The 23,868-nt window shown below is 38.1% G+C and overlaps 1 protein-coding gene across 5 annotated transcripts in view; it reads left to right on the top strand.

The window, feature by feature from the left end:
• The window catches only part of COL19A1 (collagen type XIX alpha 1 chain), a 185,041-nt gene that overhangs the window by 32,676 nt on the left and 128,497 nt on the right, over nucleotides 1-23,868 (top strand). For all 5 annotated transcript variants that reach the window (XM_074538452.1, XM_074538449.1, XM_074538450.1 and 2 more), the window contains 6 exons: nucleotides 1,437-1,560; nucleotides 1,943-2,218; nucleotides 3,964-4,044; nucleotides 6,283-6,408; nucleotides 6,882-6,944; nucleotides 14,026-14,079. In XM_074538452.1, coding sequence (XP_074394553.1) covers nucleotides 1,437-1,560; nucleotides 1,943-2,218; nucleotides 3,964-4,044; nucleotides 6,283-6,408; nucleotides 6,882-6,944; nucleotides 14,026-14,079 — 724 coding nt within the window. The remainder of the gene's footprint in view (nucleotides 1-1,436; nucleotides 1,561-1,942; nucleotides 2,219-3,963; nucleotides 4,045-6,282; nucleotides 6,409-6,881; nucleotides 6,945-14,025; nucleotides 14,080-23,868) is intronic.

Below are 23,868 nucleotides of genomic sequence, written 5' to 3'. Positions count from 1 at the left end.
TTTGACATTCCAACGTCTAAAGCTGTATAACAGCATATGGGTCCACTAACAATGTGGGACAGCAGCCAATTTGATCCGAGGATAAAACAGGAATCAGCTGTGGGAAATAAGCCAAAGAAGTGTGATTCCCACATGAGAAACTTAAATAGGTGCTAGTCCTTAAAGAAGCTCTTTGACAGGATTTAGAGCAGGCTTCTCTGCACAGGAGGCATTTTTCCTGAGCAACTAAGTACAACAATGTCTAGGAGGGTTTTGGGGCTATTGTTTCATCAGCTGTAGTGCTTTGCTCTTTCTTTGCCCCCACCTTTATTCTTTGTTTTATTTTGTTTTGTTTTTAAGAAAAGCTTTATAGCACATTGCTCTATAATTGTAATCCCATCAGTATTTTTTTAGAATTAAATCATTTGCTTCATGTGATTGTGGGAAATAAAATGGAGGAAATTTTTCTGCTGCGTAGGGGGGTCCACAGGTTTCCTGAACTCTGATCCAGGGAATGCTTTTTGCACCATGGCTAGCTGATTGCAAACAGCAACGTGAATGCTTTTGCTACTCCTGTGTTGTGTACAGATCTGTGGTTTTAATTTTCTTACCTCTGTCTTAAAAAAGAAGTAATTTGAAATGCAGAAGCTTCAAATTAAATAATTTGATTGTACCATCCTAATTTATTTAGTAGAGGATTAGTGTATATTTAATGGTTACCAAAGTCTGCAGAGTTGAGGTACAGATTTCATTTTTTGTGAAATGCAGACTTTTCAAAGAGTTCATGGAAGTGGTCTTGAGGTGCATTCTGTGATATAGGTCAGACTTTTTTGAGACATTGATGCATTTTAGGCGAGAAAGTAATAACAAAATCAAACACTAAATAATTTGTTCTGAAACACATTCCTTATTTGTTTTCAAGCTTGCTAAAAGTCCAACTGTTCTGATGCTCAAGATGTCCGAGTCATTGCCCGTGGAGGTCACTGGATCAAATCCCTGCTCAAAGCAGGACCAACTTGAAAGTTAGAGCAGGTTATTATGAGCCCTGTCCAGCTGTGTTTTGAAAGTCTCCAAGGATGGGGATTATTCCACAAATCCTCTACAAAACTTATCTAAGTATCCCAAGCAATAAACTGGAAAAATAAGTATTTTAAAATACTTTCATGTGGAATATTCACTTTGCATCATTTCTTTTTAAACTCCTATTTATATTAATCAGAGATGCTAAAAAATTTAGAACGAAAATGAATTTAAAAACTTTCAGTCATTCTTATAAAAAGACTGAATGGTGCTTTTGAGAAGAAACACTTCTGAATGCTGAGGCCTGTGAATTTATATGAGTGGGAGCAAGTGTTTGGCTTCTTGTTTTTGCCAGGTATTATTTCTGTTCATTCCTTTTAAGCAGTGTTTGTTTGTATAAGAATAACAAGAGATCTTTTTCCTCCCTCCTGTTCCAGGCAGGTATTTCCAAATGGGCTTCCTGAAGAATACTCTCTGGTTGCTGCGTTCCGTGTACGGCGAAATACCAAGAAAGAGCGTTGGTATATATGGCAAGTTTTAAATCAGTATGACACACCTGAGGTTAGAGTCATCTTTGATTTATTCCTTCAAAAACTTTCTTTTGTCCCACATGTAATATGGCACACGTAATAATGGATGTTTCATTAATGGATTTAGCTAAAGTTTATGTGAAATAGACAGACTGCTCTGAAATAATTGATAATTTGTTGCAGGAATGACAGAAATTTAGCAAAATCTATTCAGTTTAGACTGCAAAATAAAATAAATGTGTGTTTTGATTTATAGCTGATATGTATTTACCAAGTTACATCCAAGAATGCTTCATAACATAATTCTTGCCCAGTATATGTAGTTGAAATATTTTTGTTATATATGGTTTATATATGTGCTTCTTTCGTATAACTTTTAAATAACCACTTATCTTATTTTGTCTTGCTTTCAGATCTCTGTCCTCCTGGATGGTACAAAAAAGGTGGTGGAGTATATGACCAAATCCTCTCAGGGAAATATACTGCACTACACTTTTAAGAGTCGAGAAATTTATCCATTGTTTGATCGGCAGTGGCATAAGCTTGGTATTAGCGTGCAGTCAGGGATCATTTCCCTCTATTTGGATTGTAATTTAATTGAGAGAAAGCAGACTGATGAAAAATTCACCATTGACTTGCAGGGAAGGACACTGATTGCTTCTCGTGCTGCGGATGATAAGCCTGTAGATGTGAGTAGTGTGAAAGGACAAACAGTTAACTTGAAGTAATGTTTCAGCCACGCTTTTACTAACACAGTTGTATAGAATCACATAGATAAAATGTTCAAACCCAGTCATTATTTTTGAGTGTGTATTCTTAATTTGAAGTCCTTAAGTGTTTTTCTCTAAACATTATTCAATTATGTAGCATCTGCTAAGACAAAGCTGTCGCCAAAGTAACTGCATAGAACTCAGTCCTGGTTTAAGGAGTCTGTTTTTCTGTATTTCATTTGGAGAAAGAGCCACCTAATTACCACAGATATAGTGTTTCTATGTTTAAAGGTAACTTGCAGTCCTAATTATTTTCTTTCATTTTTAGTAAGATTTATTTATAGGTTTGTATCAGTCATCTGTTGCACTTTGTCTGTCTTTGATAAAGGGGAGACTCAAAATAATTAAGGATTACCTCTATATTGAGGTCTTCTAGAGTAATTCAGCTATGTAGAAATAGGGGCCCATTGTTCAAAGTTGTCTCTCCCTTCTCCAAAAGAGAGGGATTAGGAAGTGGCCAGAGGTGTGTTTCCTGCAGCCTTTGGTGCAAGAATTACCCAAGGAAACCCCATGATATTCTGGGGTATTTTTTGTCCTGGGAATGCTCTCTTCTGTTTCCTCATGAAGGGAGGAAAGTAATTTGAAAGCACAGCAAGTAATTTGAAATCTTCAGGAAATATCAGTTTAAGCACAGTGACATGCAGCTACCAGGTTTAAAGCATCTTCCTTGGGGTTTATAGTGACTATCAGAAAGCTTCAGCAATGTTATGTACTCTGTAGGGCTCCAGAGGAAAACAGCACATTTTAACTGCAAGCTAACATTGCAGGAGGAGTCATTCTTGTGGGGCACTAAGCTCTTTGGCCAGGACTCAGATCTCTTATTTCATGGAGCCAAGCTCATGCTTTGTTTCATTTTCTCGGACTTGAGTTCAACATTATTTGAAATGTGTGCTCTGTGTCCTCATTTCCAAATAGCATGCAGCAGAAAAAGCAGGTTTTTTCTGCTGGTTGCATGGTATGAGCTGGATAATTCTGAGTGGAAGTTGTCAATTGGGGTTTCCACATTTGCAGGAAAACATTGTGGGCTTAAAGCTGATGAAGGCAGCGGAGCAGATCCTATATCAATGGTCACTTTTCTCAATACCAAGTGCAAGAGGGAGATTAAAAGGATATAAAACTGATGCAAAAAGAGGAATATGATGACAAGAATATCTAGTTAGAATTTTACTTGCTTCTCGTCTTTCTAATCTACCCAAAGTCTCTGAAACAAAAGCTGTGCATAAAGAATTTTTGATTTTTGCTCTTCAGGTGATTTAGTGGCAATGTCCAGGAAAAGGTCTGTCCAAAGCAATGGATGCATGTGATAGAGAGTTTATCAAACCTTTATTTTAGTTTCTTGCAGAGGAAAATTACCTTTCCTGAAAAGGTTTGTAGAGGATGTCTGCAAGGCTAAACTTCTTATGTAATATAGCAAACCAATACAAATGGATGCAACTTAAATTAAAATAAATGAAATCTAAAATGTGATTTACATCAAAGTAATAGACTGCATAATTTGTTCCTTAAATGAGGAGCTGTGTAATTGTTTTGGATTTGTCTTTTTCTAGCATTTCAGAAATATGTAGTGTTTCAAAGAGAAAGTTCACTACCTCAGGATAAGAAAAAGCATGCCATGACACATATTTTTTACACCTCATATTAATCTCTTTTGTATTCCTTAATAGATTGAACTTCACCACATAGCAGTTTATTGTAATTCACAACTTGCAGTAGAAGATACATGTTGTGAAATATCTGCAGACTTGGTAAGTTATCTGTTAAAATCCAAATGTTAATACAAAAGAAATTGCATTATTGTTTCCTGCTAAAGAGCTGTAAAAAATTTTCAACACAGGTGAATGATTAAATTATTTACCTCCTAAAAATGAATTCCATATCTGGAGTCATGGTACATAGTTTTTTGCTGCCTAAGTAAATGGTACAGTAGAACATCAACAAAAGGCACTAGGTGCTGTTTGTGCCTTTTAAATGCATTCCTTAACATTGATTAATTTCTAATTAGTAACTGAAGAAGCCTCACAGTGTGGGAAACAAATCACTGTGATGGCTTGAGAATGGTTTCCAATAACAGAGGCCATTTCAGTAACAGTTGCATCTTGTAAAGCTTTACAGATAAAATAAGCAAAGCCCATGACAGAGTCTGCATGACTGTGGAAGAGAAGGAAAACAGGGTGGTGTTGAGTTTTCTTTATTTTAATATACTGAAATGGAGGAATGGGTCTTTAATAACTGGAAAGTTGTAGTGGTAGGTTGATGGTTGGACTTCATCCTTCAGGTCTCTTCCAACTTTGATGATTCTGTGAAATATTTTCTTCTTTAGAATGCACATGCTGAAGTGTATATATTGTTTAACATGAGGGAAAACATTGATTTAGTTTAAAGAGTTCACTTTTCCCTCTTGTTTTGATAGACAAGAATCAGTGTAAACTGGAAGACAGTAGAACCGTAACTTGAAGTTGTAGATGTAATTATTTTGCTCAATCTAGCCCATAAAAAAAAAAGCAAACAAAAAACCCAAACCGAAACAAAAAAAAGCCAAAACAGAACACCCCCCCGCCAAAAAAAAAAAGCAAAAACAAAGAAAAAACAAAAAAACAAACAAAAAAACCCTCACAAAAAAATGTGTTAAATTATTGGCCTGCTAGTCATGAGTAGTCTGTAAGATCAGGCTCCTCTGAGGCAGTGGACAGTGCCATCACCACCAAGGTAGAGACAGCAAGAAAAGCCCTGAGCATGTAGGAGGACTGATTAATTACATGCACAAAGAGATAGGAGAAGGTGTGCCTGGATGGGAGAGAGAAATCTGCCCAAGAACAGAAGAGCACAGACTGCTTGGAGTTCAGAAGCATGAAAGAAGCATGGTCTAATTTCAGGGGGCAAATTTCAATTTTAAACAATGATTAATAGTTCAAACATATTTCTAAATATAGTCTTGATGGTAATGCAGACTTTCTCTTGAATGTATAAGCTTATGAAAAAGTGGAATTAATGAAATTCCTGTATGTTCTCCTTAGTGCTTGGAAATACAATTTATTGACACAATAGCAAAAAAAGCAAGAACAAAACAAACCATAATAATATATGAAGACAAAAAGCTCAACAATAGGCTTTGTCAATAACACATAAATATTCATTCCTCTATGCAGCTAAAAGCACCATCATTTTTATTTGTACATCTTATAGTCTCATATGTATGTTTAAGATGTAAGAAAAGGCGGACTACTTGTTAATGACTTTCATATTAAAACTAGCATTACATTTTCTGACTTATTTTTTTCACAACTTCCTTACCCATTATAACAGCCACATTTTCAGTAATTTAAGGGAAAGAATTTATACTTGGATATAAATTTCTATGCTAAGCAGTAAATCCTGTGGGAATTTCTCTGACAGAAGGCTCGGAAAAAACTTCATTACATCTTAATGAGACTTACTGAAGTTTAGCAGGTTCTGTTGACTTGTCCTGAAGTAGCTCTTCAGGTTGGCTCAGGAGTCACAGACAGGTAAATCTTGGATGCAGGGCTTTTTTGTTTGTTTCCAAACTATCTATACCAGAAGTACTTTACTACAAGGAAATAAAAACGTTTTCCTTTGCACTCTTATATTTTGCACTTAGGGGCAGGGCAGAGGACAGGATGAGACTATGCAGTACTATTTTTTTTATTTCTCCTCATGGACATTTTCTGTTTCACTACTTCTGATTTTGTGAGACTTTATTCCTCTTTATTCCTCTGTCTTTTGGAAGAAAGAAATGGGACAGTCATATCACTTTTAACTGGCATCAATTTTAGAACAGAAGGATCTAAATATCTAGAATTGATTTTTTTACAGCTTTTTTCTCTCTTTGTAAGTTGTTTTCTCTTTCCATGTATGGTTTGTACAGGAGTATTAGAACAGAAGATAGAACAGAAGGTTGCATAGTATTTACCTGTTAACCAGAGTGGGCCAAAAACCAGAAAATCTTTTTTTGTTTTTTTTTTTAGTGCTCACGTGAGGAGAGGTTACTGGCTACGACTTCATCACCAGTGACTGCTCATGCCAGCAAAATATACACACTTCCAGGGATGCAGCAAGAATCTACACAGAGATGCTACTGCTTTCCAAATAAAGTATAAAGTTTTCCTGTTGCTTTTTAATGCATCATGATGTTTAAACCTGATATAAAAGCAGTTGGGTTTGGTTTTCTTTGCAGTCATGAGAATATCTTACTTATTTGTAGGATTGTACCATATTTACATTGTATTTCCCAGTTAAGAACCAGTACATTTTGAATGTAGTTAAATCCAAAAAGTAAAGTAAAATTAGAGACTTCAGTAAGGTTTAATTGTTTGAATATACACCCAAAAAAGTACCATGGTAAAACTGAGAATTATATTTAGGTATTATATTTAGTGTAAATGTTTTCACTTGATAATGAATTATATTCTACACAATATTTGTTTTCTTTTAATACTTCTCCTGGGTGTTGCACTATATTTATTGAGTCATTTGCTTTGTTAGGCATTTGTGACAAAGACAGGAAACCTAACCAAATATATTTTAGATCTGCTTTGTTGACTTTTTTTATTTCTTTTAAAATCAGGGAGAAGCAGGATTACCGGGAGTAGCTGGTTTGCCAGGCCACAAAGGAGAGAAAGGTGAAAAGGTAAAATATCACTTGAATTCTCTTTTTCAAGCCTTGTCGTTGGCTTATCTTTCTTAAGTAGGAATTACATGGATTCTGTTATTCCTTGAAGGAATCTGCCTGAACACAGGGTGGATCCTTTATCAGTCAGTGTCTGGCTGTGTGTGTGAGCTCCCTGCCAGGCATTTTACAGCTGCCCCGCTTTGGGGTCACCCCATCACTCTGTGGAGCACAGGTTACCTGCCTGGGAAGCACATGCCTCCCCAGCCCTGTCACCATGCCCTGTACAGAAGGCATGTATATATTCTGACAAGAATTGTTCCATCTCCTGTGTGTACATCACTGCTGATGGACAGAATCCCTTGTGGTGGAATCATCCTTGCAATCATCACTAGGAGGGTATGAAATATGACCTCCATATGTTCTTTGACAGTGCTTGTACCTGAAGCTGTTTATTGTGAAGAGAGAAGAATCTGACATTGGCAAGTCTCTAGGACAGGCCAGTTGGTCCTTTCCTTGGCCTTTTCTGAATTTTCCTGTAATGCTTACCATGATATTCTTATGCTACGTAGCTTTAAATTTCCTAATAGTATAGGTCAACATATCAAATGTTTTCCTTTCACACTCCATTCCTTAAATTTTGTTGGAGGATGCTGAATTAAGGCACGGCTGGGAATGTGTTTTCCATGTGCTACTAGAGGGGGCAAATTGAATAAACTATTGTAAATCTGCCACAAAGACAGTGAGATAGGAATTGAGGTCAGGGAATGCAGTTTGTATGAGAGGAAGATGCCTAGACTGTCCTAATCCAGAGGTTAGACAGAGATATCTTAACCCAACATTCTACCTTGCAGCACACCATTTAATATGTGATCTGAAATAGTTTGTGAAGACAGCCAGGGCTGTTCCTATAGCTGTAGTGTCTGGCTGAAAAGGGTCCAGTTCTGAGAAGGCTTATCTACGCAGCTGGTTGAAATTAAGAACATTCCTTGACAGTATATTGCCCCCCACCATAACTCCTCCCCTCAAGTATATATTTCACTTTTTGACACAAGCTATAGTTTTAGGGGAAAAAAAAGTTCAGTCACATTAGTTTCTATTGTCAGCTGAACCTAGAGGGACTGCTGTCAGCTTTCAGACCTAATCGTGAAGTTTTGATCTGGAGTGTATTAAACAATTGTCAGTTTTTAGTTTTAGCTTATGCTACCAGCACAGGGAGTTTCCTAGCATTTGTTTGGGGAACAGTTCTTCTGCTCCTGACCTGATTCATTTAGACCATTATTGTTACTAAGCTGGGAAAGCAGATTTCACAAGTCTGATTTTTTTTACCATTTAATCTCCCAGCCAATTAGCAGTATTTACCATGCTAAGCATAGTGCCTCTAAACAAAACATGTAAGGTTCTGTTCTCCCACTTGTTTTCCAAAAAGAGCCTCATTGCATGGATTCTCTGTGCATGGAACTGTCTGAGAGTCAATGAACCCCGATGCACCCAGAAGTTTAACCCAAAGAAAGTATATTGACATTTATGCACAAAATTGAATGAATCAGCAGATTAAATTCAGGGGTAGAACACCAAACAGGTAGAAAGCTACTTAATTTGAACTTTTCTTACAATTGACCAGTACTTGTTACTTCCTGGCTTTACAGTGGGTGGGGTTTTTTTCTTTTTTGGGGGGATGGGGAAGGGGGGTTGGATGGAGGGCACAGTATGACTCTATGACTGTGACCAGGATTGGCTCACTGACCTTTGGGAGCAAACAAATCTTGTGTTAAATAGTGCCTGCCATGATGGAGCTGAAAGCAACATTCTCTGAGATTTTAATACCATTTTTCTCACTGACTCTGCATTTACGCAAGTTTTCAGTAAGACTCATTCTCAATGACGGCCTTGTTACATCAATAATTAGACCTGAAGAGGCAGAAAGGCTCCAGAGCATTCCAGTCATGTAGGATACATGACTTATTGTCAGATTATGTAAAGGAAACTAACAGACTCTGGCCGAGTGTCTTGTAATGTAATATACACAAAATAGGCAGCTTCTTGATAACTTTGCTGGCCAGTTACAAAAAACAGGTCTTCTCTGAGTTCTGTGGTTCCACATGTTTCCCCATTTGCTTGTGCTCAGCTTCTCATTTTATTGTTTCTTTTGTTTCTAAATCCTCTTACTTTAGGCATCCAACTAACTGTATTTAAATGTCTGTGCCATTGCAGCATCCAAGTGAAAATGTTAATTTTTTATGGTTTTTTTTGTTGCTATGGGATTGAAAAGGAAGTCTCTACTGACATAGATTGATATTAGGCTACATTCAAGCCCCTCAAAATTGCCCTTCTCTTCAGTCTAAAATCACTGTTCCCTAAGGTCAGACTATTCAGGAACATCTAAGCTATCAGTAGTGTAAAGTATGTAATTTATAAGCCATTTTAGACATTTTGAATGTAATTATTAGCCTGTATCCACTCCATTCCTGTACTCTTGGCTCATCTTAGTACCTCTGAACAGGTCTGAGCCAAAATTCAAAGTATGTTGCTGGCCCAAATGACTGGAGTGCCATATTTTCACTGGAACAAGCATTCATGCAAATATTGATATATCCCTGCCAATCTGTGCATCTGAATGCACAGGAGCATCACTGATCAAAATTATGCCATTGGTGTGAATGACCTTCCTGTTTGTATACCTGGCCTCCCTTTATGACTTCCTGAGGACAGTTCTTCACGCAAAACTTTTATCTCCCATACTTTGGGCATGGAATAGTTGATTTGCTCTGCAGGATACTTTTACTGGGAGATCAGCTTCTGCAGCAAGGGGCCAACTGGTTTTTAATTTCTCAATAATTAAGACTGGAAAAATTGCCTGGACCAACTTTGTTTGCTGCTTACTAAGTTCACAGTTTGGATTGTCCCTAAATAATATGCTGTATATTCTCATGGCAGCTTGATTCTTAGCACAGTGTATCTCACAAGTTGCAAGTGGACGCAAATCAGGTGGAAGTCTTCTGTGATTTTAACACATTTTGGTATCTGCTGTGGAGTTGGGTTTTTCTTCTGCTGATCTGAGTGAGATATTTACTGTGTTTTTTATTTGGTTGCAATTTGTACTACTTCAGCATCGTATTTAGCTACTCAGTATCTTGCAAACATATTTGTTGTTAGCAAATATATTTTAATAATGTTGTAAAGATTCTGTTTTGTCCTCAGTATGTAGAAGTTCTTCAGAAAGACAGAATATGTGTGACCATAATTGGAATGATTACATATATGCTGAATATATAAACTGATTTTCTCTCTCAAGGAGGCTAAAAAAAAGTTTTCTACATTTATTTCTTTTAAGCAGACTAAGTGCCCATGGAATATTTTAAATTGAAATCTAAACAGAATTAAATATTTTGAGATAATGTTAAGGCAGTGTTTTCTGTGTTAATAGGTCATTAGTTAATGCTGTAAGTGAAGTAGGGACCAAAAAGCCAGAGGCAGATTGCTTTCAAATATTAAAATGCCTGTTGATGTACACCATGGAGAAATTTTTTACTATTCAACTTCATTACTTTAAATTTTACTTAAGGAAAAAGATATTTAAAAGGCTATTTTGGGATTGGTAGAGATAGGTTTATGCAATGTATTATTGCACTAGGAAAATATTTGTAATAGAATGATATGAAAAAAGATCTCCTGGAGAACAAATGAAATGTCTGGACTGTTCTTTCTCTCCATTTTCCTTGCTAGTCTTTCTTTCCTCTACTCTGACTTTCCTCTTAAAATCCAGTCAACTTGATTCCACCTAAAGCATATCTATTGTACTATGCAGCCTTAAGAATGGCTCCTTTCTGGCCGTCTTTGTTGCTGAGGTTATTGATAGGGACCTAGAAGCTGGAATTCAAGAAAAAGAAGAAAGTTGAGCAAAATATGGCTGGCTGTCAGTTATGACAAAGTCAGGAATTGCCAGTACACTTAGTAGAATAAAATCTTACAATAAGCAGAATGAAATACTTTGTGCTTACCAACCTAAGAATTTATGGATTGTCCCACTTATGTTTTACCATCTAATTGTCCAAGTTATCAAACTAAAAAGGGAAAATATCATTAGCAAGGCAACCATTTTTTCTTATTAAAAGTTCTGAAATGTGACTTACTGTCTTTATTACTATATTTGCCATTCCAGTACTCATCTCAGCCCTGAGTTTAAGTCTTCCTGAGGAGTGGAGATGGTGGCAGCAAGTCCTTGTGACAGTGTTCACAGGGGTCTCAGGTTGAGGGAAGAGATGAGGAGCTGACTCCATGTTTCAGAAGGCTTGATTTATTATTTTATATTTTACATTAAAACTATACTAAAAGAATAGAAGAAAGGATTTCATCAGAAGGCTAGCTAAGCTAAGAATAGAATAAGAAAGAATGATAACAAAGGTTTGTGGCTCAACTCTCTGTCCGAGACAGCTGGGCTGTGATTGGCCTTTAATTTTTTAATTGTAAACATCCAAGACGGGCCAATCAAAGATCCACCTGTTGCATTCCACAGCAGCAGATAATCAGTGCTTATATTTTGTTCCTGGGGCCTCTTGGCTTCTCAGGAGGAAAAATCCTAAGGAAAGGATTTTCCATGAAAGATGTCTGCGACAGTCCTCACCACTCTGAGGTGCTCAGGGTGTGGGAGAATGTCACACTTCCCCAGTGGGGCCATTCCAGAGCCGAAGCAGGAGCAGGGGAGCCAGCAGTCTCTGGCATGGGTGCAGGAGTTAAACCAGTGACACCCAGCTCAGGCCTTGGTGAGCTGAGCTCCTGCTCTGATGGGACAGAACACACCTGGGGGCTTCTGGTGGGAATAACAGGAGTGGTACTTCCTTATCTGTATACTCCCTGCTGCTCCCACAGTACCAGGGAAACCCTGGAGTGATGCTGCCTTTGGGATGAGATTTCTTTCTCCTAACATATTCTCTGAATGTGAATTCTTTTGTTTTTCCTTCTTGCTAATAGACACTTTTTTTGTTTTCTGTTTTTTTTTTTTTTTTTTTGTTTTGTTTTGTTTTTTTTTAACCTGAATATTTCTGGTGATGTTGTGTCCTGGTTTTAGTTGGGACAGAGTTCATTTTAATCCCAGTAGCCAGTGTGAGGATGTGTTTTGGATTAGTGCTGGAAACAGGGTTGATAACACCAGGATGTTTTCATTATTGCCAAGCAGCGCTTGCACAGCGTCAAAGCCTTTTCTGCTCCCTACCCCACCCCACCAGTGAGGGGCTGGCAGAGCACAAGGAGCTGGGAGGGGACACAGCCAGGCCAGTGACACCAACTACCAAAGGGATATTGCATACCCTACACATGGTGCCATGATCAGTATATAAAGAATTATATAAAGCAGTGGGAAGGAGAAGGAAGCGGGGGGACACGTGGTTATTAAAATCACAACTAGAAGGTAGAAGCCTAACTTGCAAATCTAATTTGCAGTGGAAAATAATTGTCTTCAAGATGGGGAGTCTGTCTGCAGTTAGTGGAACAGTAGTGTAAACATACCTTGGTTAATTGGTGAGTAAGTCACATAGGCTAAAGGTTTCCTGGCATGTAGCAGGCTGTGTAATTTTAGACTACTCAGTGTATAAAAATACACCACTGAAGGTAACAAAGTGGTACTGGTCTGTTGAAATACTGGCAAGTGGCAGAAGGGAACAGAGGATGCATAGATAAGAGAATGACTCTGTGGGTGATAAGGTAACTTTTACCTCTCACAGTGCCAGTGGATTCATGCTATTCATGCATACAGGATTTTGGTCTGTTTTTGAGATAGAGCTGTTTAATATCTTTATCCATGGTCTGGGTGAGGGCATACAGTGCATACTCAGTAAGAACAAGTCCTATGAGGAGTGACTGAGGGAGCTGAGGGTATTTAGGCTGGAGAAAAGAAGTCTCAGGGGTGACCTTATTGTTCTCTACCAGTGGCTGAAAGGAGGTTGTAGGCAGGTGGGGGTCAGGCAGGCAGCCAAAGACAGGACAAAAAGAAATGTCCTCAAGCTGTGCGACACAAGGTTCAAGTTGGACATCAGGAAGAATTTCTTTGTTGAAAAGCTGCTCAGTCCTTGCAATGAGTTGCCCAGGGAAGTGGTGGAGTCACTCTCCCCGGAGGCATTCAAGAAACAAGTGGACATGGCACTCAGTGCTATGGTCTCGTTGGCATGGTGGTGTTCAGTCAAAGGTTGGGCTTGATGCTCTTGAAGGAGTTTTTTAACCTTTATGATTCTGATACAACTCTTGTTGTGTACTTCTGGCCAATCTTACTGCTCCTTTCTCAACTTCAGGAAGATTAATAACTTAATCTCAGACCAGAGTTATAATGTTATTCTTGCTGGAGAATGTTCTTTTCTTGGTAGAAGTAGGCATACCTAATGTTTTGTTTTGTTTTGTTTTTAAATGAACGCTACATGATTTCAGTGCTTTTGTTGTGCTCCTCTGGCATCCAAATAATTTTATTTCAAATTTTTTAAACCTTATACTTTACATTATTTAGCAACATTTCTGGGTTTGATGTTTTCTTATGTAATTTTTAAGACTTATGGTCCAATTTATGGTCCAATCCCTGCTGGGATCTTCTATAACTCTCCCAACCAATCAGGAGAGTTATGGAAGAGAGTCAGTTTTTCTCTCAAGACTAAAATTTTCTTATAGATTGCTTATGATTTGGGGTTTGGTTTCTCTAAAGGGATAAAAGGGAGGGAGAGAGAAATTTTAATAATGCCTTTCAAAAACATTGAGGGCACATAACTTTGTACAAATCTGTATTACACGTTGAGCTTTCTCAGTGTAGAACTGAAAATGGGCCCTCTTGGTTTCTGTCTTCTGTTGCAATGAATTCCTTTAAAATTAGTTTACTTGCTTTTATGGAAATATGGATGTGCAAGCATTTGTATGATAAAGAAATTAATTGATGTTATTGGTGTTTAAAATGCATTTATTTTGCTGATTTTAGTATGACACGTAAGGCATCCTCCTCCACAGCAGCTGCATTACTAAAAATATCAGATAGAAGATGCTTTTCTATCGAGTCTGATATGACCTGAGTAGTTGTTGTTAACGTCAGAAGTCTGTGGAGTTTCTAATTGATCAATTTGTTTTGTAGGGAGAGATGGGTGTGAAAGGCCCAGATGGTGTTGCAGGTCTGCCTGGTGAAAAGGTATGTTCCTGTTTGTTGAGTTGTGGTTTAACTGATGGGAAGTGTTCATTGTGTCAGTGGCTTCTCTGTAATTGTTTACAGAAATGGGAGGATAGAACATTTCTGTTAGAACATTAATGTCTTACCTGCACTGCCATGTTTCTGTAGCACACTGAAAAAGCTGTTCAGATCTGCTGATATGTGTGTTTTGTGGGTTTTTCTACAAGAAGTGGGGTTATATAAGAGCTAAAGGAAGCTTCTTGTTCCACCTGCTCAGTTTGTGGTCTGCAAGCTTAGATAAGAGCTCTTGTGCACTCAGCAGTGCACTTGGTGGAGCTTGAGATAAACACCACTGACTTCTTAATCAAAGGTTTGGAATAGCCGTGGCTAAGAAGGCATGCCAGCCTACTGGTGTATTCAAGGATAAGTGTCACTGCATTTCAGAATGTTAGCGTGCAAAATAAGACAGTTGTATGCACTTATTTTGTTCGGTGCTACTTACCTGTATTAGAGGAAGTCTATAAGTCTAATATCTAGAATCTTCAGTATAGAGACAACCCTTTAACACTGAGAAAACAGCTTGTTGCTGTCAGGCTTAAAACGTGCAGGTTTACAGGACATAAAATCATGAAATTGTCTTTTATTTTTACTTATTATTTCTGTCCCAAATTGTGATTTTTTTTTTAAATGGGAGGTAGATGTATATGAACAAAGTTAAGAGTAAAAATCAAGGTATTTGTTGCTGACGTTAAGTTATATTGGTAGAAAAATGGAGAACAGGCTGCAAAGATGTTCAAAGGAATTTGCAACATTGAAGAACTGAATTGCCAAGTGGTGTGTAAACTCAGACGAAGCAATAGACAAGTGATGCAGATGAAGAGGAAAACAAAGGAAGCATTATGCATTTCGTGCCAGACTGGACTAGCTATTACTGCTCAGGAGGCAATCTTGGAATTACAGATCAAGGAAAACATGGACTCACTGTTTTGCACAAGTCAAATTGCTAGGAAGAGAATAGGGAACAAAGCAAAAGAGTTTTAATGTCACCATTTTTAATGAATCCGTCTGCAACTTGAATGATGTATACAGTTCTGGTTCTCACACCTCCGTGTGAATCTAACAATACCAGAAAAGATTCAGAGGTGTCAAGAGTGATCAAGAACACCAGACATCTTCCAATTAAAGTCTGACAGTGTGGACTTCAATCTGAAAAAGGCACAATTAAGAAAGAACGTGTCATGTTCTGTTCTCTGTACAGTGCTGAATGGAGCAGAAGAGATTAATAGGGATTGATTTATTTATTTTATTCTTCATTGTGCGAATATTAGAGCATCAAACCTATCTGATAGGAGGTTCAAAAAGGATAAAAAGAAAAGATAGACTCTTTCTTCCTGCTACAATATTTCAGTTTGAACACTACACAGACCTTGGAAAGTCTGAAAATGTATTAGAAGATTAGTGGAGTAAAATTCAATTGAGTGTGTCAGTCTGCTTGTACTTTAAGAGGCTGGAATCTGGGAAAGCCACAGGAGGAGTCTTTGTGGCTGCCCTCTTATATTTTTCTGTAGACATCTGTTGTTGCCATAATTGTAGTCCTGTAATTGACTGGAGGAACCTTTGTTTTGATCCAGATAGACAGTGTTTTACTTTACCGTGCTCCTAAATGTGAATTAATGGAAAGAGTTATTGTAAAGCATTGTAGATTGAGATTGATCTAGAATGAAGCTGTGTTTTCCCTTGGCTCTTTCCATAGCTCCTACTCTGATGTTATCTTGCTATAAACTTACCAGGGTAGGTTACTTTTTCAGTCCAAGTTATTATTATTGCAGTTTCCATGGTTAATATTGTTTGGGTTTTTTTGCTAAGCGCCTTGCAAATTCATTGTCAGGCCAAATCCCAAAGCTCCTGTTAGTTTACATGAAGCTCAACAGTCAGATCTTATTTAATATCCAGACATTGTACTTTTTCTGAACATTATAATTCTTTTAATTCAGCCTATATAAAATACAAATTACAAATGAACTGTGAATTAAAAATGAACTACCATGAAATACAAAACTGTCAAAGCTTAAAACTTCTAAAATAAAAAAAAGAAAGCCAAGTATTTTGTACATGCATAGCTAGATGAAGAAAGTGGGATCCAGCTATCCAGCTTCTGCTAGCTGGAGTGGTCATGTCTGTGTGGAGTAGTGCAGGGCTGTGTGTGTTAGCTCCTTCCTGGAGCTGCAATGAATATTTTTCTTGTGCTGTGGAAGGTGCTAAAGTGTTCTCACCCAGATGATGCATCAAGAACTATATACATTTGTAGACTCTTTTATTTTTTGTGCTCCCCTAAGTGTAGTATTCCAGATGCTAACATTGTACACAGAGTTAAAGACAATGAAGTGAAGGAGCAGAACCAATCCTGAGGTGAAGAAGCATTTGGACAAAACACCCTCAGGCACATGATGGGATTCCTGGGGTGTTCTGTGCGGGGCCAGGAACTGGACTTAAATATTCTGATGACTCCCTTGCAACTCAACATACTCTATGATAAAAATATCCAGAGCACTGTTGTTTGCAAAGGCATCTCCAACCTTTCAGGCTATTAAAGTGCAGACTGTGCAGTGCTGGGAAAGCGTTCTGAGGAGCTACTGCTGTTTGTATATCTTCTTAAATCTGTCAGCATGCATTAAGTATTGCTGGAGATGTTAAATTGCTTAATATGGATTTTCTTATGTTTTTGCACTGTGTGTTTCTGAGCATTGTGCAGATGTGCTCCTGAGTCACTAGCTAGAAACAGGAAGAAGGAAAAATAAATTATACTATTTTTAAAAATTTAACTGAAGATTGAGGCTTCAAAGAACAGGAGTGCTCTTGATAATACTCCCAAAACCTATCCACTGCAATACTCCTTTGCTTATACTTGATTCCCTGGGAAAAGGTTCAGAGAATAAATAAGCAATAGATTTTACTCTTGTTGTTATGCACACGCAACAATATAAATTCATTTGACCTACTTTAGATGTTTACCTTAGAATGAGATAAACTTGGCCATTGAAAACTCTGTTTCTTTAGATTTATTATCTCAAACATACCTGATATAGTGAAAAACTAAACTTAGAATAATACTATACAATGGGCTTTATTACTTGAGAGAATCTTTGCAGGAGAATCTCCCAGAATAGTGCTGGATGCTCATATACTTAATTTTCAAGATGTAGGTAAACGGTGAGGCATCTGTGAGTCGTCATATACGCCCTTGACTTTCAAGGATCTTAAGTGTGAAAATTGTTCAGTCTGTCTTCAAATGTGACACCTTGCCTTCTGTCACTTTCAAGACATACTGTCACTGACAAGATAATTTCCCATTCACTAAATGCTGCACTGGTTTTGCCACAGCCTGCTGGCTAATGGGTGCACAAGTGAGTGGTGTAGACTTCTAGGAGGCTCTTGCCTATTAAGAGGTTGGATCTGCTGAAGGCTAATACAGAGAACAGAGTTTAAGGCTTGATGACTCTATGTAACATAAGAATAACCTTAACACTCTAAAGAAAGCAGAGGAATGTTCTGGCCATAACTGATAAGTTTTTTTGATTTTTCTGATGCAGTTCTTGTAAGCTGCCAAAGTAAAAAATGAGGTTTTCATTGACTGGTGGCACACCACAAGATGCCTGTTGCCTCATTTGCCTTTGGGTTAAAAGAAGTTGGTGTCATGGTGCTTATGACTAATCTGGAGAGTCAAGAATCTAACACAGATCCTGTGGAGCCCTACCTCAGGCCCCCAGAGTCACAAAACAGTAGATAGCACCATTACATATGTGACTGTCTATTTGATGTCCACCTATCTAGTTCCTTCTCCCCATCCTTTTTCAGGAAAATGTCTGAAGAGATTTTTGTTTTAAATAGTAAAACCTGCTTAGGGCAACAGGACAAACTCTTGAGATTATCAGAGGAGATAGTTCTGAGGTACTTGTTTATAATTCTGAAATAAAAGGGTAGGAGGCTTCCCTTGGAGGGAAATTTGCTTCCATTGTGGACTATCAGAAGAGATGGAATACAGTGACATGATTCCTTTCTTGCAATGGGGACTGATTTGTAGCTCAGCCTTCTAGGCACACTTCTTCAATGTATCTGTCAAACCATGATACAAGAACAACTGGAAGTTGTGGTTAATCAGAATCCCTATATGTGTGAGACCTTAGGCTCTGTCCTTCTGGCAATGTTCAGCAAAGGCTGTGAGTACAGAAGAAATGTGTTGAAGGAAGCACTGTTAGCCTACTTTTTGGTGATTAGCAAGTGAAACTGCCTCTGGATACACTTCTGAAGTCATTTAGTGTAACTGTATTATAGCCAGAGTGATGGTTATGGCATGAGAAATTAAATCTGTCCCTGAAGTGGAGGTTTGAGGTGACTGGACTGTTTTAAGATATAATATGACAGTCACCAATCTGCTCTAGAAATAAGCAATCCTGATCTAGCAGTTAGATTCACTATGGCAACAAAAATTGATTGCTCAGCCATTAAGAATGAGCTTCACCTCTCACTGCTGTGTACAGGGTCACATCACTGGCATAACCTGAGAAACGTCAGTATATTGCTGTAAAATATTTCTCTTTTAAAAACTTTAATTATTTTCCTAGTGTTCCTGTACTACTGAAATGGAGAGAAAACATTCCTATTGTGTGGCCCACAGGCTTCTCCCTTACTGAAGTCATAACATCATCTTATTTCCATACAGGTCAAATGCAGGTCCTTTCCACAGCACCCGCTGGGGGGTTGTTACAGACCTCCATGACGTGTTTTGTGTTGTGGCTCTGCACAAAGCATATCATGGGAAGGATCCTTCCACTACTTACAGGGGGCTTATTAAAGAGAGAGAGCTACCTTTAACAAGGGCAGATAATGATAGGACAAGAGGGGGATGGTTTTAAACTGAAATATGAGAGCTCTAGATAAAATGTCAGGAAGAAATTCTTTACTCAGAGGGTAGTGAGGCACTGGAACAAGTTGCCCAGAGAAGTTGTAAATGCCCCATTCCTGGAAGTGTTTAAGGTCAGGTTGCATGGGGTCCTGAGCAACCTGGTCTAATGTGTGGCATCCCTGCCCATGGCAGTGGGGTAGGAACTAGATGACTTTCAAGATCTCTTTCAACCCAAGCCTTTCTATGATTCTGTGATCCTCCCTATATGGGGTATTTCCAGGCTTTCCAAACAGTCTGACAGCACTTTGAACCATGATTAGAAGTCCTCAAGCCTTAAAAATGTGTTGGACATTTTCTGAGGATAAGGGGGGGAAAAAATTCCACCAACCACCTGATCTCAGTGTTCTCACTTACAAGGAGCTCATTTTTTTACTTTCCTTCATAGCTTTTTGTAAACTTGAAACAAGCCTGGTTTAATTTTCCTCTATATAGTTGAGACTTTCCTTCTTCCTGCACTTCTTGTGTCACTGATCCAAATAAGTTAAATCCTTTCCTTCTCTTTGCTTCTGGCTCTATAATGCCATGGCAATGAAGCTTGAAACTGAAAGTGTATTTGAGTTCTGGATGCTAAGTGATGGAGTCCTGTTTGGGTTATGGGGTTATTTTTTGCTGGTCTGTGATGCCTTGACAGTTGTGGTGCATTTCTCAAGCATTTTGGCATATACATTTTAGAGGGTAGACCATCTCTGCATGCTTGAGAAGTTTAGCAGGAGTTCGTGGTTCTGAGATAAGCAGCCACCTGGGGCAGGTGTTTTGATACAAAGTATTAAGCCTCTTGGTGAGCTGGGGACCTTATGGTTCCCTCCAGGTACCAGAGAGGAGATTGTAGTGAGTGTTGGTTTCTTCTCCCATGAAGAAGTTACAGGATAACAGGAAATGGCCTCAAGTCACGCCAGGGGATGTTTAGATTTCATATTAGGAAAAACTTCTTCACCAAAGGGGTGATCAGGCTTTGGAATGGGCTGTCCATGGAAGAGGTCTGAGTCAACATCTCTCTAAACATTCCAAAAATGTGGCATTTTGTGACATGGCTCAGTGGTGGAGAGGTCAGTGTTAATGGCTGGACTCAATCCTACAGCTCTTCTCCAACCTTAAGGATTCTGTAGCTTGTGTGTGTTATGGGCCCTGCTAGCCAGAAACGCTTTATGCTTCTGAGAATGGACTGCTGGCAGTAAGGCTCAAAGGACTCAATGTTTTTCTAATTTTTCTATTATGAAAATATTTTTTCTTCTTTATCAATGACTAAATTCTGAGAAATAAAATTGATGTAGGCAGTAAGATAATTCAGAAAATTCAGATTTACCGAACTAAACTGGATTTGTCCATTCCCCTTTATCCAAATGTCTATAGTAAGTCCTTCCTCATGATACAATGATAGAATTAATACACCACAAACTCCAGTTTGTGAAATACTTGTGACAACATTCACTTTGAATATTTGACTTTCAAACGGCATAACTTTACTGTTTTAACTTTTTGCATTGATTTTTTGCAATCTAGATTATGGACATTATTCCTAAAATGTTAAATACATTGAATAAGCTTTTTAGAATAGCTGGTCTTGCATATAAGTGTGAAGCAAAGAGATATTCAATGCTGTGCGTTTGCTACTACACTCCACAGATCCTTCTGCAGTATATTAATAAAATAGTTTAGACTAAAAAGAGAAAGACATACTTATGTAAATCAAAATGTGTTTATTTCTACACAGATTTATATTCAGAATATTTACCAAATTAAACTGGGTTTGTCCAATCCCCTTTATCCAAACCTCTACAGTAATTGCTTTCTAATGATCCATAGTATAAAATTCACAATACAGAACTCATAGTGACAGAGATCATGTAAAATCACATGTAAAATATGATGAAGATCAAAGTCAGACCAGAGGAAAAAACAAGAGTACATTTCAAGAGCTCTACCAACTCTATGAGTGCTATTTGTAGTTTGGATATTGAAAATGAGATTTACATGAAATGAGTTTTACGTGAAACCATTCAACAGGTATTTATAAAAGGATTAGCCCTTAGTTTTCAAGCACATGTATGTGTGATGATTAACCAACAAAATGTACATGAACTCACATATTTTGTGATCTAGAAGATAATAGTACTGGTATAAATAATGCTGCTTGTTGTCTTGTTTTTCTTAATTTAACTGTGTCCTCTGGTACTTCAGTTTTCTCAAGTCTGATATCACTGTGCTGTCTTCAGTTTTAGCTGACTTGGAAACCAAACTGTTGATTTCAGTTTTGATAAATTTGAATATCCTTTTGGAGTAGGGTTCTCTTTATATTTTGAACAGGTAAGGAAATAATTAGAAAAAGGCTACTCGAAATGTGATATAGATACTGTTTGTGGTATGAATGCTATCAAGACAGCTTCCTGAAACACCCACTGCCTGGTGGGAAGAGTTCTCCTTTCCCTTGGTGGTACCTGAGAAAATGAGTTTGAAAATGGCTACATTATAAGATTTTTCTTTTCTTAATATAAAATGTGACTTAAAAATGTCCAGTGCTTTGTTTTCCAATATTATTTAATTTATATACATTAACTTAAAATTTTGAAAAAAAACCCCCAACGTTATATGCTAGTGTAGCATGTGACTTCAAATTGCTTTCAGAAATGTTTTTAATACCCATCTCCATACTGAGTTACCACAGGGTCAGGGTTTCAGGGCCAGCTGTGTCATGAAATCCACAACTGAAAACTTGTTTTAAATGTACATCCAAATCAAAACCTCATCATGAACATCCTTGTGACCATTGTTCTGCTTTGCCCATTGCTCCAGCTAGACCATGCAAACTCCAGAATTTTCCAGGGCATATTTGACTTTGCAGAAGAGCCATGGATATTTGGCCTGTTGTGTCAGTTCAGCGTATGCTTTTGGAGCATTAGTCACTCATGCAAGCATACAAATCTGAGGAGACATTGGTGTTGAGTTTTCAGTAATGCAGTCTTTTCCTTGCAGCTGTCTTGAAAGATCTCTGGACATATTGCCTTCCACATTTCATGTCCTGTACAGATCCTTGACAGGGATCAGGATATTACCAAAGTAGCTCATCAGCATCTTTGAGAAAACTTCCAAAATGCGGGTGGAGCACTGGATAGGTACTGCTTAAAGCCATCTTACTCAGTTTATCTGTCTTTATTCAGTGCCATCCAATTTATGAGTTCCCATCACTGCTAATCAGTTATATTTCAATATTCTTAGATCATATATGGACATAAATTGTGTTAGTTATTCAACTTTGGAAAGATCTTTGTGCTGCTTTGCTCTGGAGTCTCTAAAAGAAACAAAATAACATAACCAGTAACATAGGAAAAATATTTGACATCAGAAATCTTTTCAAAGAGAGTTGTGAGCTGTAAGAATGTGGTACAATTGGAAACTTTATTACCACTGTGTTTAAAGTCTTGAGCTTGAGAAATGCTGGTGATGGTAAATCAGGCAGTTGGATGCCATCTATAGCAGCAACAAATTTTCTACCAGGTTTGTATTCTTTTTGTGTTTTCAGTGATATCTTAGTGTGACATTAATATACATCTGATTTTAAGAGATAGACACATGTGAAAATAGTAGGTCTCAATAGATTTGTGATACATAGATATGCTTAAAAATAAAATAAATTATCTTACTCGGAAAATAGACTTTAGATCATTATGCTTTCCAAAACTTGTTTCATTGCTTCAGCATGTATGGTTCTTGCCTTCTTACTCTCTCCTTAGCATTACAAGAAAGTGTTTTGAATAGCCTTTGATCATAAATTTGATTCCAGAGAGCTGTCTGCTGTGCTGACTTATTTTTGCCTTATTAGGTGATTTTTGCAGTTCACAACTCCAGGAACTGTCGGGCTCCCTGGTTTTTCAATTCCTGAAGCTAAACGACAGCAGTTCAGTTCAGTTCTCCAGAGAAAGCTCTGTGGAATCAAATTACCTGGCATGCAGTGACACTGCTTGGGCATTATTTCCATTCTGCAGGGAAGGGTGCTGGTGACTGCTGTAGGTGTTGGTGAGCAAAGACTTCATTTTTTAATTAAGGAATCATTGCTTTTTGAGGGAAAGGAAATATGCTTCAGTCCCATCTGAGGAAAGTTACAGCATTGTCTTCTGTGCTCTCATGGGTTCCCTCAAAAACAGATTAATATGTCTCAGTAGAGCAGAAGTACAAATGTGATTTTGGAGCCAGACATTACTTGTATTGCTTGGCATCAAAGCCGTGCTCTCCTGCAGGCGGGTGGCAGTGGTGAGATAAGAGTGGGAGGAATATGTACCCTCTGGGACTTGCACTGCAGCTGCCATAACCAGCAGAGCCTGGCTGCTCCTGGGCCTGGGGCTCAGCAGCCGCCTTTGTGATGTGATGTGAGGTGTGGCCAAAGCCACCAAAGGTCACCATTCTTTTTCCAGAGGTCTGGGATGCAGGGAGCAAAGCAGAGCGTGGCATGGTGCCATGCAGGGCTGGCCTTTGTTAGCCCCTTATGTAACGTGGAAGTAAAACATAATGCAGTTGTTAAATAATGCAGTCATTAAATGCAGCCCTTTGTTCCTTAATCAGAGTCATGAATACTCTAGCTGTGAGTCTGCTTGGCTCTGGGGCTCTTAACTGTGTTTGAAAAGCTTCAGTCAGGACCTTGCAGAGCTTGAAAGGGCAGGGGAGGCTTGAGGATCCTTCTTCAATTGTTCATAAATTGTATTTGTTGGATTCTTTCTGGAAGGTTTCTGTGGCACATAGATTTTAATCTTCTCTGATTTTCCCCTTCTTTTTTGAGGGCTAGAGACTGTAGGTTTATGAAACTGATATTCTGAACTTTCCACATCTCATCAAAATGCAGAGCTTTAAGTACCCAT

Source organism: Zonotrichia albicollis, chromosome 3 (assembly GCF_047830755.1).
Source record: "Zonotrichia albicollis isolate bZonAlb1 chromosome 3, bZonAlb1.hap1, whole genome shotgun sequence".
Lineage (NCBI taxonomy): Eukaryota > Metazoa > Chordata > Aves > Passeriformes > Passerellidae > Zonotrichia > Zonotrichia albicollis.
This window is presented reverse-complemented; position numbering and strand designations above follow the sequence as displayed.